Source organism: Petromyzon marinus, chromosome 70 (genome assembly GCF_048934315.1).
Source record: "Petromyzon marinus isolate PM22_M1 ecotype Great Lakes invasive population chromosome 70, UKy_Petmar_22M1.pri1.0, whole genome shotgun sequence".
Classification (NCBI taxonomy): domain Eukaryota; kingdom Metazoa; phylum Chordata; class Hyperoartia; order Petromyzontiformes; family Petromyzontidae; genus Petromyzon; species Petromyzon marinus.
Window position 1 is genome coordinate 4,029,485 of NC_133736.1, and position 14,069 is coordinate 4,043,553.

Here is a 14,069-nt window from a genome sequence, read left to right on the forward strand (position 1 = left end):
CCCCTGCTGCTGCTGCTGCTACCCCTGCTGCTACCCCTGCTGCTGCTGCTACCCCTGCTGCTACCCCTGCTGCTGCTGCTACCCCTGCTGCTGCTGCTACCCCTGCTGCTGCTACCCCTGCTGCCGCTACCCCTGCTGCTGCTACCCCTGCTGCTGCTACCCCTGCTGCTACTGTTGCTATCCCTGCTGCTACCCCTGCTGGCGCTACCCCTGCTACTGCTGCTACCGCCGCTACCCCTGCTGCTACTACCGCCACCGCTGCTACCGCTGCTCCCCCTGCTGCTACCGCCGCAGCTGCTGCTACGCCTGCTGCTGCCGCTGCTGCGGCTACCACTGCCACTACCGCCACTACCACTACCGCTGCTACCACTACCACTACCGCTGCTACCACTACCACTACCGCTGCTACCACTACCACTACCCGCTGCTACCACTACCACTACCGCTGCTACCACTACCACTACCGCTGCTACCACTACCGCTGCTACCACTACCGCTACCGCTGCTACCGCTACTACTACCGCTGCTACCGCTACCGCTGCTACCACTACCGCTGCTACCGCTACCACTACCGCTGCTACCACTACCGCTGCTACCGCTACCACTACCGCTGCTACCACTACCACTACCGCTGCTACCACTACCGCTGCTACCACTACCGCTGCTACCGCTACCACTACCGCTGCTACCACTACCACTACCGCTGCTACCACTACCGCTGCTACCACTACCACTACCGCTGCTACCACTACCACTACCGCTGCTACCGCTACCACTACCGCTGCTACCGCTACCGCTGCTACCACTACCGCTGCTACCGCTACCACTACCGCTGCTACCACTACCGCTGCTACCGCTACCACTACCGCTGCTACCGCTACCGCTGCTACCGCTACCGCTACTACCGCTACCACTACCGCTGCTACCACTACCGCTGCTACCGCTACCACTACCGCTGCTACCACTACCACTACCGCTGCTACCGCTAATGCGGCTACCACTACTGCAGCCACCACTGCCACTACCGCTACTACCGCTACCACTACAACCGCTACTACCGCGACCACTACCGCTGCTGCGGCTACCACCAACGCTGTTGCGACTACCACTACCGCTGCTGCAGCCACCACTGCCACTACCGCTACTACCGCTACTACCGCCACCGCTGCTGCGGCTACTACCACCACTGCTGCGGCTACCACTACCGCTACTACCACTACCGCTACTACCGCTGCTACCGCTGCTGCGGCTACCACCACTGCTGCTGCTGCAAGACTGAGCCACCGGAGTTGGCGTGAAAGAGCCAGACAACGAAGACGAGAAGGTCCCAGCGAGACCAATACGGTAGAGAACCCCTCTCAACGACCACCCCTGAAAACGCTTAACGACGGCCTCCATAGAGCCCAATGTGTAGTGTCTAGTAGTGTATAGTGTAGTGTATAGTCGTGTAGTCTAGAGTAGTGTATAGTGTCTAGTAGTGTATAGTAGTGCAGTGTATAGTAGTGTAGTGTATAGTGTAGTCTACAGTAGTGTATAGTGTATAGTAGTGCAGTGTATAGTGTAGTCTACAGTAGTGTATAGTGTATAGTAGTGCAGTGTATAGTGTAGTCTACAGTAGTGTATAGTAGTGCAGTGTATAGTAGCGTAGTGTATAGTGTAGTGTATATTGTAGTGTATCGTGTAGTGTATATTGTAGTGTATAGTGTAGTGTATAGTGTAGTGTATAGTAGTGTACTGTATAGTAGTGCAGTGTATAGTAGTATAGTAGTGTAGTCTACAGTAGTGCATAGTGTATAGTAGTGTAGTGTATAGTAGTGTAGTGTATAATGTAGTCTACAGTAGTGCAGTGTATAGTGTAGTCTACAGTAGTGTATAGTGTAGTCTACAGTAGTGTATAGTGTCTAGTGTATAGTAGTGTATAGTGTAGTCTATAGCAGTGTATAGTGTCTAGTAGTGTATAGTAGTGTAGTGTATAGTACTGTATAGTGTAGTGTATAGTGTAGTCTATAGTAGTGTATGGTGTAGTGTATAGTGGTGTAGTGTATAGTAGTGTGTAGTGTATAGTAGTGTGTAGTGTATAGTAGTGTAGTGTATGGTGTAGTCTATAGTAGTGTGTAGTGTATAGTAGTGTAGTGTATAGTAGTGTAGTGTGTAGTAGTGCAGTTTACAGTAGTGCAGTGTATAGTAGTGTACAGTGTATAGTAGTCTACAGTGTATAGTAGTGTACATTGTCTAGTAGTGTACAGTGTATAGTGTACAGTGTATAGTAGTGTACAGTGTCTAGTTGTGTACAGTGTATAATAGTGCAGTGTATAGTAGTGTATAGTAGTGTACAGTGCATAGTAGTTCAGTGTATAGTAGTGTACAGTGTATAGTAGTGTACAGTGTCTAGTAGCGCAGTGCCTCCATAGTGCCCAATGTATTCGCTTACTGACCATTCCCCTTGTGATGGGACTTTGTAGGATGAACTTTGAGGTTTATAAGGGGCACGGGGTGAGCAATATGGTCCGAGTTGGTCTGTAATAAGGCAGGGCACTGACAAGGGGTTGACAGCTATGTAGCGGTCTATTTTAATATCCAACGTGTTTATAATGTTTTTTTTTTTTAGTACCTTCACGTATTCCTTTCCACTGTTTGAATACTATGAAGTGAGATTTGTTTTTGTTTTTGTTTAGTAGGAGAAGGGCGGTAAACTTTCGATGCTCTAGGAACTAATTGGAGCCTGAAAGGGTGCGTCTCCCACACGCGCCCGACGACCCAATCGCGACAACGAGCGGCCTCGTCTTGGGGGGGGTCCCTTCGGGCCTTCGACTCGTACGGCGAAGACATCCGAACGTGGCGTCATTGAGACGACTTCGATCGGTCGGTCGGTCGGTCGGCCGGCCGCGTCGTCAAATTTCCCGCAAACGTTCGGTTCCAACATCTTAATCTATCGACTCCAGCGGATCGACGGCGGGGCTGCTGTTTGTCGCTGGCCTACACCCCCCCCGCCGCCCGCCGCCGCCACCTCGCACGACGCCTTTGGGCCTTTGTGGGGGTCTGGGGTGGGTGGCTGCTGCTGCCGCTGCTGCTGCTTGGCTGGACCGCGATTTCTGTGAGAATAAAATATTCGGGGAAAAAAAAAAAAGACACGTTTGGCAGGAGAGATGACGGCGACGATGACGACGATCTTATCTTCTGGTTCTTTCGGTAAAGTCACATAGAACGGGGGATAAAAGAATAATAATAATAAAAATAATATATAAAAATTCCCACGGCGTTTCGGAGGCGACACAAGCTTCCGTGTCTTCAGGTGGGACAGTCACAGCAAGATCCCCATTCCACGTGGTGATGGTGGTGTGGTGGTGACTTTACCGAGAGAACCAGAAGATGAATCCCCTGCAGTCACGAAAGCTTTAAATCGACGACGAAGATGTTTCGCGATTTTGAAGCCACCTTTGACCGCTTGTCTCGGCGGCTTATCGAGGTTTGGGGTGTGGTGGTGGGGGTCTCCCACGCCAACTCTCTACCACCCCCCCCCACCACCACCACTACCACCGCCGCCCAGCCAAAAGACATTCCGTTACGTAAAGCTACCAGCGATCTCTTCACTCTCCCCACCACCACGACCCCCCCCACCACTCCAGTTCGACAGCACAAAAAATATCCCCGGCACCCCCAACATTGCTGCTTTCGGACTGCCAAATGCGGTGGATAGCGATCGCCAAACAAACACCAGATGATGGGAAACATACGTACGTGCGTGTGTGTGTGCGTGCGTGTGTGCGTGGAGCGGCGGTGTAGCGTTAAGCGCGTCTCTGCGCTACGAATCCGGCGGACAGAGTTCGATTCCCGCTCACGGCGGCGATCATCTGTACGGATCCTGGGCCTCCCGCCTAGGTCTGCTCGGCCTCAAATGAGTAACCTGGTGCGGTGCGTGGTAAGCGTCGCCACTGGGGAGACAAAGGCGGCCGGGCGTGGTGCTGCCCACCCACACCCTCCTCGTGTTTGGCGTAGTGGCCTCCACAGGTGCTGCTCGACTAACAGCGCTTGCCCCACCAGCCCGTCAAAGGCTACACACGGACGACTTTTGTCTTTGTATTTGTGCGGCTGCGGGGGGCATGTTGTTAAGCATCACAGGCAGTCAGGCAATCAGGTTTCCCTAATGCCTTTGTGCATATGCGCATGTATATGTGTGTACGTGTGCGTGTGTGTGTGTGTGCGCGCGCGTGTGTGTGTGCGTGTGTGTGTGTGCACGCGTGTGTGCGCGTGTGTGTGCGTGCATGTGTCTGCATGTGTGTGTGTGCATGTGTGTGTGTGCATGTGTGTGTGTGTGCGCGAGTGTGTGTGTGTGTGCGTGTGTGTGTGCGCACGTGTGTGTGCACGCGTGCGTGTGCGTGTGTGCGCGTGCGTGTGTGTGTGCGCGCGTGTGTCTGCATGTGTGTGTGTGCATGTGTGTGTGTGCGCGAGTGTGTGTGTGTGCGCGAGTGTGTGTGTGTGCGTGTGTGTGTGCGCACGTGTGTGTGCACGCGTGCGTGTGCGTGTGTGCGCGTGCGTGTGTGTGTGCGCGCGTGTGTCTGCATGTGTGTGTGTGTGCATGTGTGTGTGTGCATGTGTGTGTGTGCGCGAGTAAATGGGGAGCGGTGGTGTCGCGGTTGGCCCGCTGATTCCCGCTCACGGCCAACACCGGTGACGATTATCTGAACAGTTCCTGGGGCACCCCCCTAAGTCGACTCAGCCTCCAATGAGTACCTGGTGCGGTGCGTACAACATCGCTACTGGGGGAGAGACAAAGGCGGCCGGGCGTGGTGTTTGGCCACTCACCCCATCTCGTGTGCCACATCGCCGGTAGCCTTCATAGGCGCTGCTCGCTAACAGCACTTGCCCCTACAGCCTGTTAGAGGCTACACGGGGGATCTTTGTCTGTGTATAGGTGCTGTTGCTACTCGCTAACAGCACTTGCCCCTACAGCCTGTTAGAGGCTACACGGGGGATCTTTGTCTGTGTATAGGTGCTGCTTCTACTCGCTAACAGCACTTGCCCCTACAGCGTGTTAGAGGCTACACGGGGGATCTTTGTCTGTGTATAGGTGCTGCTGCTACTCGCTAACAGCACTTGCCCCTGCAGTCTGTTAGAGGCTACACGGGGGATCTTTGTCTGTGTATAGGTGCTGCTGCTACTCGCTAACAGCACTTGCCCCTACAGCCTGTGAGAGGCTACACGGGGGATCTTCGTCTGTGTATAGGTGCTGTTGCTACTCGCTAACAGCACTTGCCCCTACAGCCTGTGAGAGGCTACATGGGGGATCTTTGTCTGTGTATAGGTGCTGCTACTGCTCGCTAACAGCACTTGCCCCTACAGCCTGTTAGAGACTACACGGGGGATCTTTGTCTGTGTATAGGTGCTGTTGCTACTCGCTAACAGCACTTTCCCCTAAAGCCTGTTAGGCTACACGGGGGATCTTTGTCTGTGTATAGGTGCTGCTACTGCTCGCTAACAGCACTTGCCCCTACAGCCTGTTAGAGGCTACACGGGGGATCTTTGTCTGTGTATAGGTGCTGCTGCTACTCGCTAACAGCACTTGCCCCTACAGCTTGTTAATGGGGGGGGGGGGGGGTCAATGTCCTCTTTGCACGAGTGAGTGGTAAGAGCAAAGAGCGTGTGGTGTTGTGCACGCTGTTGTGTTTGTTGTGCATGCTGTTGTGTTTGTTGTGTGTCCTGTGTGTGTTGTGTGTCCGTGTACTATGTGTTGTTGCGTGTTGTTGCGTGTGTGCCGTGTGTGGTGTTGTGTGGTGTGTGTGCGTGCTGTGTGTGTGTGTGTTGTGTATGGTGTTGTGTGTGTTGTTGTTTATGTACTATGTGTGGTATTGTTTATGTGTGGTGTTGTGTGTGTGCTTGTATGTGTGTTGTGTATGTTGTGGTGTGTGGTGTTTTGTGTGTGTGCAGTGTGTGCTGTGTGCGAGTTGTATGTGGTGTTGTGTGCGAGTTGTATGTGGTGTTGTGTGCGTGCTGTGTGTGGTGTTGTGTGGTGTTCTGTGTGGTGTTGTGTGTGCTGTGTGTGGTGTTCTGTGTGCGTGCTGTGTGTGGTGTTGTGTGCGTGCTATGTGTGGTCTTCTGTGTGTGTGCTATGTGTGGTGTTGTGTGTGCTATGTGTGCGTTCTATGTGTGGTGTTGTGTGGTGTTGTGTGCGTGCTATGTGTGGTGTTGTGTGGTGTTGTGTGTATACGTGCTATGTGTGGTGTTGTGTGTGTGTGCTATGTGTGGTCTTCTGTGTGTGTGCTATGTGTGGTGTTGTGTGTGCTATGTGTGCGTTCTATGTGTGGTGTTGTGTGGTGTTGTGTGCGTGCTATGTGTGGTGTTGTGTGGTGTTGTGTGCGTGCTATGTGTGGTGTTGTGTGGTGTTGTGTGGTGTTCTGTGTATACGTGCTATGTGTGGTGTTGTGTGTGTGTGCTATGTGTGGTGTTGTGTGTGCTATGTGTGGTGGTGTGTGCGTGCTATGTGTGGTGTTGTGTGGTGTTGTGTGGTGTTCTGTGTATACGTGCTATGTGTGGTGTTGTGTGGTGTTGTGTGGTGTTGTGTGTGTGCTATGCGTGGTGTTGTGTGGTGTTCTGTGTGTGGTGTTGTGTGGTGTTCTGTGTGTGTGCTATGTGTGGTGTTGTGTGGTGCTATGTGTGGTGTTGTGTGTGCTATGTGTGGTGTTGTGTGGTGCTATGTGTGGTGTTGTGTGGTGTTGTGTGGTGTTCTGTGTGTGTGCTATGTGTGGTGTTGTGTGTGTGCTATGTGTGGTGTTGTGTGTGTGTGTGCTATGCGTGGTGTTGTGTGGTGTTCTGTGTGTGGTGTTGTGTGTGCTATGTGTGGTGTTGTGTGGTGTTCTGTGTGTGCGTGCTATGTGTGGTGCTATGTGTGGTGCTATGTGTGGTGTTGTGTGGTGCTATGCGTGGTGTTGTGTGGTGCTATGCGTGGTGTTGTGTGGTGCTATGTGTGGTGTTGTGTGGTGCTATGTGTGGTGTTGTGTGCGTGCTATGTGTGGTGTTGTGTGGTGTTCTGTGTGTGCTATGTGTGGTGTTGTGTGTGTGTGCTATGTGTGGTGTTCTATGTGTGCGTGCTATGTGTGGTGTTCTGTGTGTGTGTGCTATGTGTGGTGTTGTGTGGTGCTATGTGTGGTGTTGTGTGGTGTTGTGTGGTGTGGTGTTGTGTGGTGTTGTGTGGTGTTGTGTGGTGTGGTGTTGTGTGGTGCTATGTGTGGTGTTGTGTGGTGTTGTGTGTGTGTGCTATGTGTGGTGTTCTATGTGTGCGTGCTATGTGTGGTGTTGTGTAGTGCTATGTGTGGTGTGCTGCGTGTGTGCTGGGCATCACGGGGCAAGCCTTCGTCGCCACTAAAGTTCTGCTTAATGACTTTGTGCGTGGTGTTGTTTTTTTGCGGGAAAGAATGTGGCTCTCTGTTGGCTGGGCTGGGAGTGAGACGTGGATTTCGCCCCCCTCCCCTCTCTCTCCTCTCCTCTCCAACCCCCAACCCACATTCTTCCCGAGTTTCAAACATTGACGGGGGAGGAGGAGCAGGGGGGGGGGACGAGGTTGCTGTGGGGGGAGGAGGAGGAGGAGAGGGTGAGCGTGAGACACATTGGTGTGAGTCAACTCCCACACACACACACGGGTGACAGAGACAGGTAGAGAGAGACGCACACGGATGAGAGTGCGTACGTAAGCCGAACTTCTGTCACGCCATACGTAGCCAGCGGTGCCAATCCCTTCCCGACAAGCCGCTTAGCGCCCTGCCTGATTCCAGACCAAATTCAGACCATATTGGGTCACCCCGTGCCCCTTATAAATCTCAACGTTCATCCTATACACTACACCATACACTACTATACACTACACTATACACTACTATATACTACACTATACACTACTAAACACTACACTATGCACTACACACTATTATACACTACTATACACTACACCACTATACACTACACTACTATACACTCCACCACACACTACAATATCCTACACTATACACTACACTACTATACACTACACTACTATACACTACACCATACACTACTATACACTACACTATACACTACTCTACACTATACACTACTACACACTACTCTATACACTACACTACTATACACTACACTATACACTACTATACACTACACTATACACTACTACACACTACACTACTATACACTACACTACACACTACTCTATAAACTACTATACACTCCACCATACACTACTCTATACACTACACCAGACACTACACTAGACACTACTATACACTACACTATACACTACACCATACACTACACTACGATACACTATACACTGCTACATAGCTGTCAACCCCTTATCAGTGCCCTGCCTTATTATAGACCAACTCAGACCATATTGCTCACCCCGTGCCCCTTATAAACCTCAACGTTCATCCTACAAAGTCCCATCACAAGCGAGAGAAACACAAACAAATAGACAACATTTCCTAAGCCCGTATTGCAGCGGCTGTACTCCGCATGGACGTGAAAACTCAACGGGGTATGGGGTCCACACATCTGTGCTTGTCGGAGGTGCAGTGGGGGAGGGTCCTAATATCAGAAGGAAGAAACCCATAGATACCCACACCCATAAGTGGCTTCCTAATGTCGGAACGAAGAGCGTTCCAGACGGCCGCAGAAGCGCATCTGAAAGCGCGGCGCGATGCGGTGTGCGAATCCATGGGTCTCTGTGCGGGTGACGTGATGAGTCTATGGGTCTCTGTGCGGGTGACGTGATGAGTCTATGGGTCTCTGTGCGGGTGACGTGATGAGTTAATGGGTCTCTGTGCGGGTGACGTGATGAGTCTATGGGTCTCTGTGCGGGTGACGTGATGAGTCTATGGGTCTCTGGGCGGGTGACGTGATGAGTTAACGGGTCTCTGTGCGGGTGACGTGATGAGTCTATGGGTCTCTGTGCGGGTGACGTGATGAGTCTATGGGTCTCTGTGCGGGTGACGTGATGAGTCTATGGGTCTCTGTGCGGGTGACGTGATGAGTTAATGGGTCTCTGTGCGGGTGACGTGATGAGTCTATGGGTCTCTGTGCGGGTGACGTGATGAGTCTATGGATCTCTGCGGGTGATGTGATGAGTCTATGGGTCTCTGTGCGGGTGATGTGATGAGTCTATGGATCTCTGTGCGAGTGACGTGATGAGTCTATGGGTCTCTGTGCGGGTGACGTGATGAGTCTATGGGTCTCTGTGCGGGTGACGTGATGAGTCTATGGGTCTCTGTGCGGGTGACGTGATGAGTCTATGGGTCTCTGTGCGGGTGACGTGATGAGTCTATGGGTCTCTGTGCGGGTGACGTGATGAGTCTATGGGTCTCTGTGCGGGTGACGTGATGAGTCAATGGGTCTCTGTGCGGGTCACGTGATGAGTTTATGGGTTTCTGTGCGAGTCTATGGGTTTCTGTGCGAGTCTATGGGTCTCTATGTGATGAGTCTATGGGTCGCTGTGTGAGTCTATGGGTCTCTGTGTGAGTCTATGGGTCTCTGTGTGAGTCTATGGGTCTCTATGTGATGAGTCTATGGGTCTCTGTGTGAGTCTATGGGTCTCTGTGCGGGTGACGTGATGAGTCTATGGGTCTCTGTGCGGGTGACGTGATGAGTCTATGGGTCTCTGTGCGGGTGACGTGATGAGTCTATGGGTCTCTGTGCGGGTGACGTGATGAGTCAATGGGTCTCTGTGCGGGTCACGTGATGAGTTTATGGGTTTCTGTGCGAGTCTATGGGTTTCTGTGCGAGTCTATGGGTCTCTATGTGATGAGTCTATGGGTCGCTGTGTGAGTCTATGGGTCTCTGTGTGAGTCTATGGGTCTCTGTGTGAGTCTATGGGTCTCTATGTGATGAGTCTATGGGTCTCTGTGTGAGTCTATGGGTCTCTGTGCGGGTGACGTGATGAGTCTATGGGTCTCTGTGCGGGTGACGTGATGAGTCTATGGGTCTCTGTGCGGGTGACGTTATGAGTCTATGGGTCTCTGTGCGGGTGACGTGATGAGTCTATGGGTCTCTGTGCGGGTGACGTGATGAGTCTATGGGTCTCTGTGCGGGTGACGTGATGAGTCTATGGGTCTCTGTGCGGGTGACGTGATGAGTCCATGGGTCTCTGTGCGGGTGACGTGATGAGTCTATGGGTCTCTGTGCGGGTGACGTGATGAGTCTATGGGTCTCTGTGCGGGTGACGTGATGAGTCTATGGGTCTCTGTGCGGGTGACGTGATGAGTCTATGGGTCTCTGTGCGGGTGATGTGATGAGTCTATGGGTCTCTGTGCGGGTGACGTGATGAGTCTATGGGTCTCTGTGCGGGTGACGTGATGAGTCTATGGGTCTGTGCGGGTGATGTGATGAGTCTATGGGTCTCTGTGCGGGTGACGTGATGAGTCTATGGGTCTCTGTGCGGGTGACGTGATGAGTCTATGGGTCTCTGTGCGGGTGACGTGATGAGTCTATGGGTGTCTGTGCGGGTGACGTGATGAGTCTATGGGTCTCTGTGCGGGTGACGTGATGAGTCTATGGGTGTCTGTGCGGGTGACGTGATGAGTCTATGGGTCTCTGTGCGGGTGATGTGATGAGTCTATGGGTGTCTGTGCGGGTGACGTGATGAGTCTATGGGTCTCTGTGCGGGTGATGTGATGAGTCTATGGGTCTCTGTGTGAGTGATGTGATGAGTCTATGGGTCTCTGTGCGGGTGATGTGATGAGTCTATGGGTCTCTGTGGAGGTGATGTGAATAGTCTATGGGTCTCTGTGTGAATGATGTCATGACGCAACGCCGCATCACGTGGACATTCATGGCAGCAGCCAAACACTCTGCACGCGCGTTGCTGAACGTGGAGGGGCAAACCGGGGGGGATCCGGAGGAAAATCCACGCGGTGGACCACGTTGAGACACATGCCAACTCCGAAGAAACAACGGGTGTCGGGGCCGGGATGGAACCCACGACCTCCCGTACACCGGGCGAAGGTAGTTAACATCTCACCACGGGGACAGAGAGAGACACTCAAACTTCGCATATACAGCAACAGGCATTCGTTAGGGTCCGGGATGGAACCCACGACCTCCCGTATACCAGGCGAAGGAGTTAACATCTCACCACGGGGACAGAGAGAGAGAGAGACACATGCCAACTCCGAAAATACAACGGGCGTCAGGGTCCGAGATCAAACCCACGACCTCCTGTACACCAGGCAAAGGAGTTAACATCTCACCACGGGGACAGACAGAGACACTCAAACTCCGCATATACAGCAACCGGCATTCGTTAGGATCCGTGATGGAACCCACGACCTCCCGTACACCAGGCGAGGTAGTTAACATCTCACCACGGGGACAGACAGAGACACTCAAACTCTGCATATACAGCAACAGGCATTCGTTAGGGTCCGGGATGGAACCCACGACCTCCCGTACACCAGGCGAGGTAGTTAACATCTCGTCACCCCTATAGCCTTAACAGAGTGTTCGGGGCAAGTGCTGTTAGCGAGCAGCACCTATTAAGGCCGGCACGGCACACGAGGGGGTGGGTTGCCAGCACCACGCCCGGCCGCCTTTGTCTCCCCGGTGGCAGTGTGTACACATCACACTGAGACTAGGCTGAGTCGATCTAGGGGACGTGCAGGACCGGTGTTGGCCAAGAGCAGGAATCGAACTCAGGGTGGCCAGATTCGTAGTGCAGCGTAGCGCTAACTGCTACATCTACAATACATACATCTACAATACACACACATCTACAATACACACACACCAACAATACACGCATCCACAATACACGCATCCACAATACATGCATCAACAATACATACATCTACAATACATGCATCTACAATACATGCATCTACAATACACACACACCAACAATGCATGCATCAACAATACATGCATCCACAATACATGCATCCACAATACATGCATCCACAATACATACATCAACAATACATGCATCAACAATACATACAAGTACACACACAGGGTAAACACATGCACGCGCACACACACACGTTTTGCACATACATACGTAATGAGCAAAGTCTGCAGGGCTGGATAACACATTCCGGCATCATAGAACATGACGCATTCCCAAAGCAAAATATCTCAAATATGCTGGCTAGGAAGTTTTTTTTCTAAACTAAAACACACTGACACACACACTCACAGGCACACACACTCACAGGCACACACACAGGCACACACGCACACTCACAGGCACACACGCACACTCACAGGCACACACGCACACTCACAGGCACACACGCACACTCACAGGCACACACGCACACTTACAGGCACACACGCACACTTACAGGCACACACACACTCACAGGCACACACACACTCCAAGGCAAAGACAAAGATCCCCCATATAGTCTGTAACAGACTGTAGGGGCAAGTGCACACACACACTCACAGGCACACACAGGCACACACACACACTCACATGCACACACACACACGCACATGCACACACACAGGCACACACACAGGCACACACACACACACAGGCACACACACACTCACATGAACACACACACACACTCACAGGCACACTCACAGGCACACGCACAGGTACACACACACTCACAGGCACACACACACACTCACAGGCACCCACACAGGCACACACACACTCACAGGCACACACACACACTCACAGGAACACACACACACTCACAGGCACACACACACTCGCAAAAAAAACACTCGCACTCACAAAAGTACATAGTAACTTTGACAAAACACCCTAACACGCATGCACTCACACGAAGACAAATCCAGGGCAGTCCTCTATTTACGATGGAGATGCGTTACGACCACACCGTAAGTCAAAAATATCGTAAGTCGAAGATGGCCTTAGCCTACCCAGGAATCCTAAAGAATGGTGATAATTGGTCAAAACAGCAATTTACACTACCGTACTGTATAAACTATACAGTGTATGTATGTATTAATTACAATACTGTGTTGCACAGTAAAATGTAAAAAAAACAGGGTAAATTCTTAGCCTACCTATATGAACTGCAATTTAATAGAACGTTTTTTTTCAGGAAACAATCCTCCTATATGCTATTAAAAAAAAACTTTTTAACATGCATTGAACGTATCGTAACGTATCATACATACAATTTTTGTCGTATCGTAATCGCCATCGTAAGATCGAAGTATCGTAAGTCGGACCATCTTAACTCGGGGACTATCTGTATATACAAAGACACACACAGGTACAGCACAACTAAGACAGCCCGAGAACTCTTAACAGGCTGTAGGGGCAAGTGCTGTTAGCGAGCACCTATTAAGGCCGGCACTGTGGCACACGAGGAGGGAGTGGGTGGCCACGAACCACGCCCCCGACCGCCTTTGTCTCCCCAGTGGCCATGTTTACTACGCACCGCGCACCAGGTCGAGTCGATCCGGGGGGAGGCCCTGGACCGGTTCAGATAATCGTCACCGGCGTTGGCCGTGAGCGGGAATCGAATTCGGCTCTCCAGGTTCGTGGCGAAGGCTGCTAACCCGGCTACACTACCGCTCCCCACTGACACACAGACAAAAGACAAAGATCCCCCGTGTAGCCTTAACAGACTGTAGGGGCAAGTGCTGTTAGCGAGCAGCACCTCTGAAGGCCGGAACGGCACACGAGGGGGTGGGTGGCCGGCACCACGCCCGACCGCCTTAGCCTCCCCAGTGGCGATTTTTTTATCCACCGCACCAGGTACTCATTTGAGGCCGAGTCGACCTAGGGGAGGCCCAGGACCGGTTCAGATAACCGTCACCGGTGTTGGCCGTGAGCGGGAATCGAATTCGGCTCTCCAGGTTCGTGGCGAAGGCTGCTAACCCGGCTACACTACCGCTCCCCACTGACACACAGACGCACACTCAGACACGCACAGTCACACAAAACATTGAGTAACATTCACAAAACAATCTTCAGTTGAAGTTTTCGTGACTGCAGGAATCCATCCTCCTTGATTCTTTCGGTGACGCCATCACGTGGTGGGTAGAAATAAAATCAAGGAGGACGTTTCGATCGCAACACAAAGCGGCCGTCCACTGGCGGG

At 52.0% G+C, this 14,069-nt stretch overlaps 2 protein-coding genes across 3 annotated transcripts in view; both read right to left on the bottom strand.

Annotated features, from left to right (window-relative positions):
* Positions 1-14,069, bottom strand: part of LOC116957124 (glypican-6-like) — a 96,505-nt gene that overhangs the window by 35,130 nt on the left and 47,306 nt on the right. The window lies entirely within an intron of this gene.
* LOC142906761 (uncharacterized) lies at positions 151-3,514 on the bottom strand. Its single transcript, XM_076055200.1, has one exon. The coding sequence runs from the start codon at positions 1,396-1,398 to the stop codon at positions 418-420; it is 981 nt and encodes a 326-aa protein (XP_075911315.1). The 5' UTR covers positions 1,399-3,514; the 3' UTR covers positions 151-417.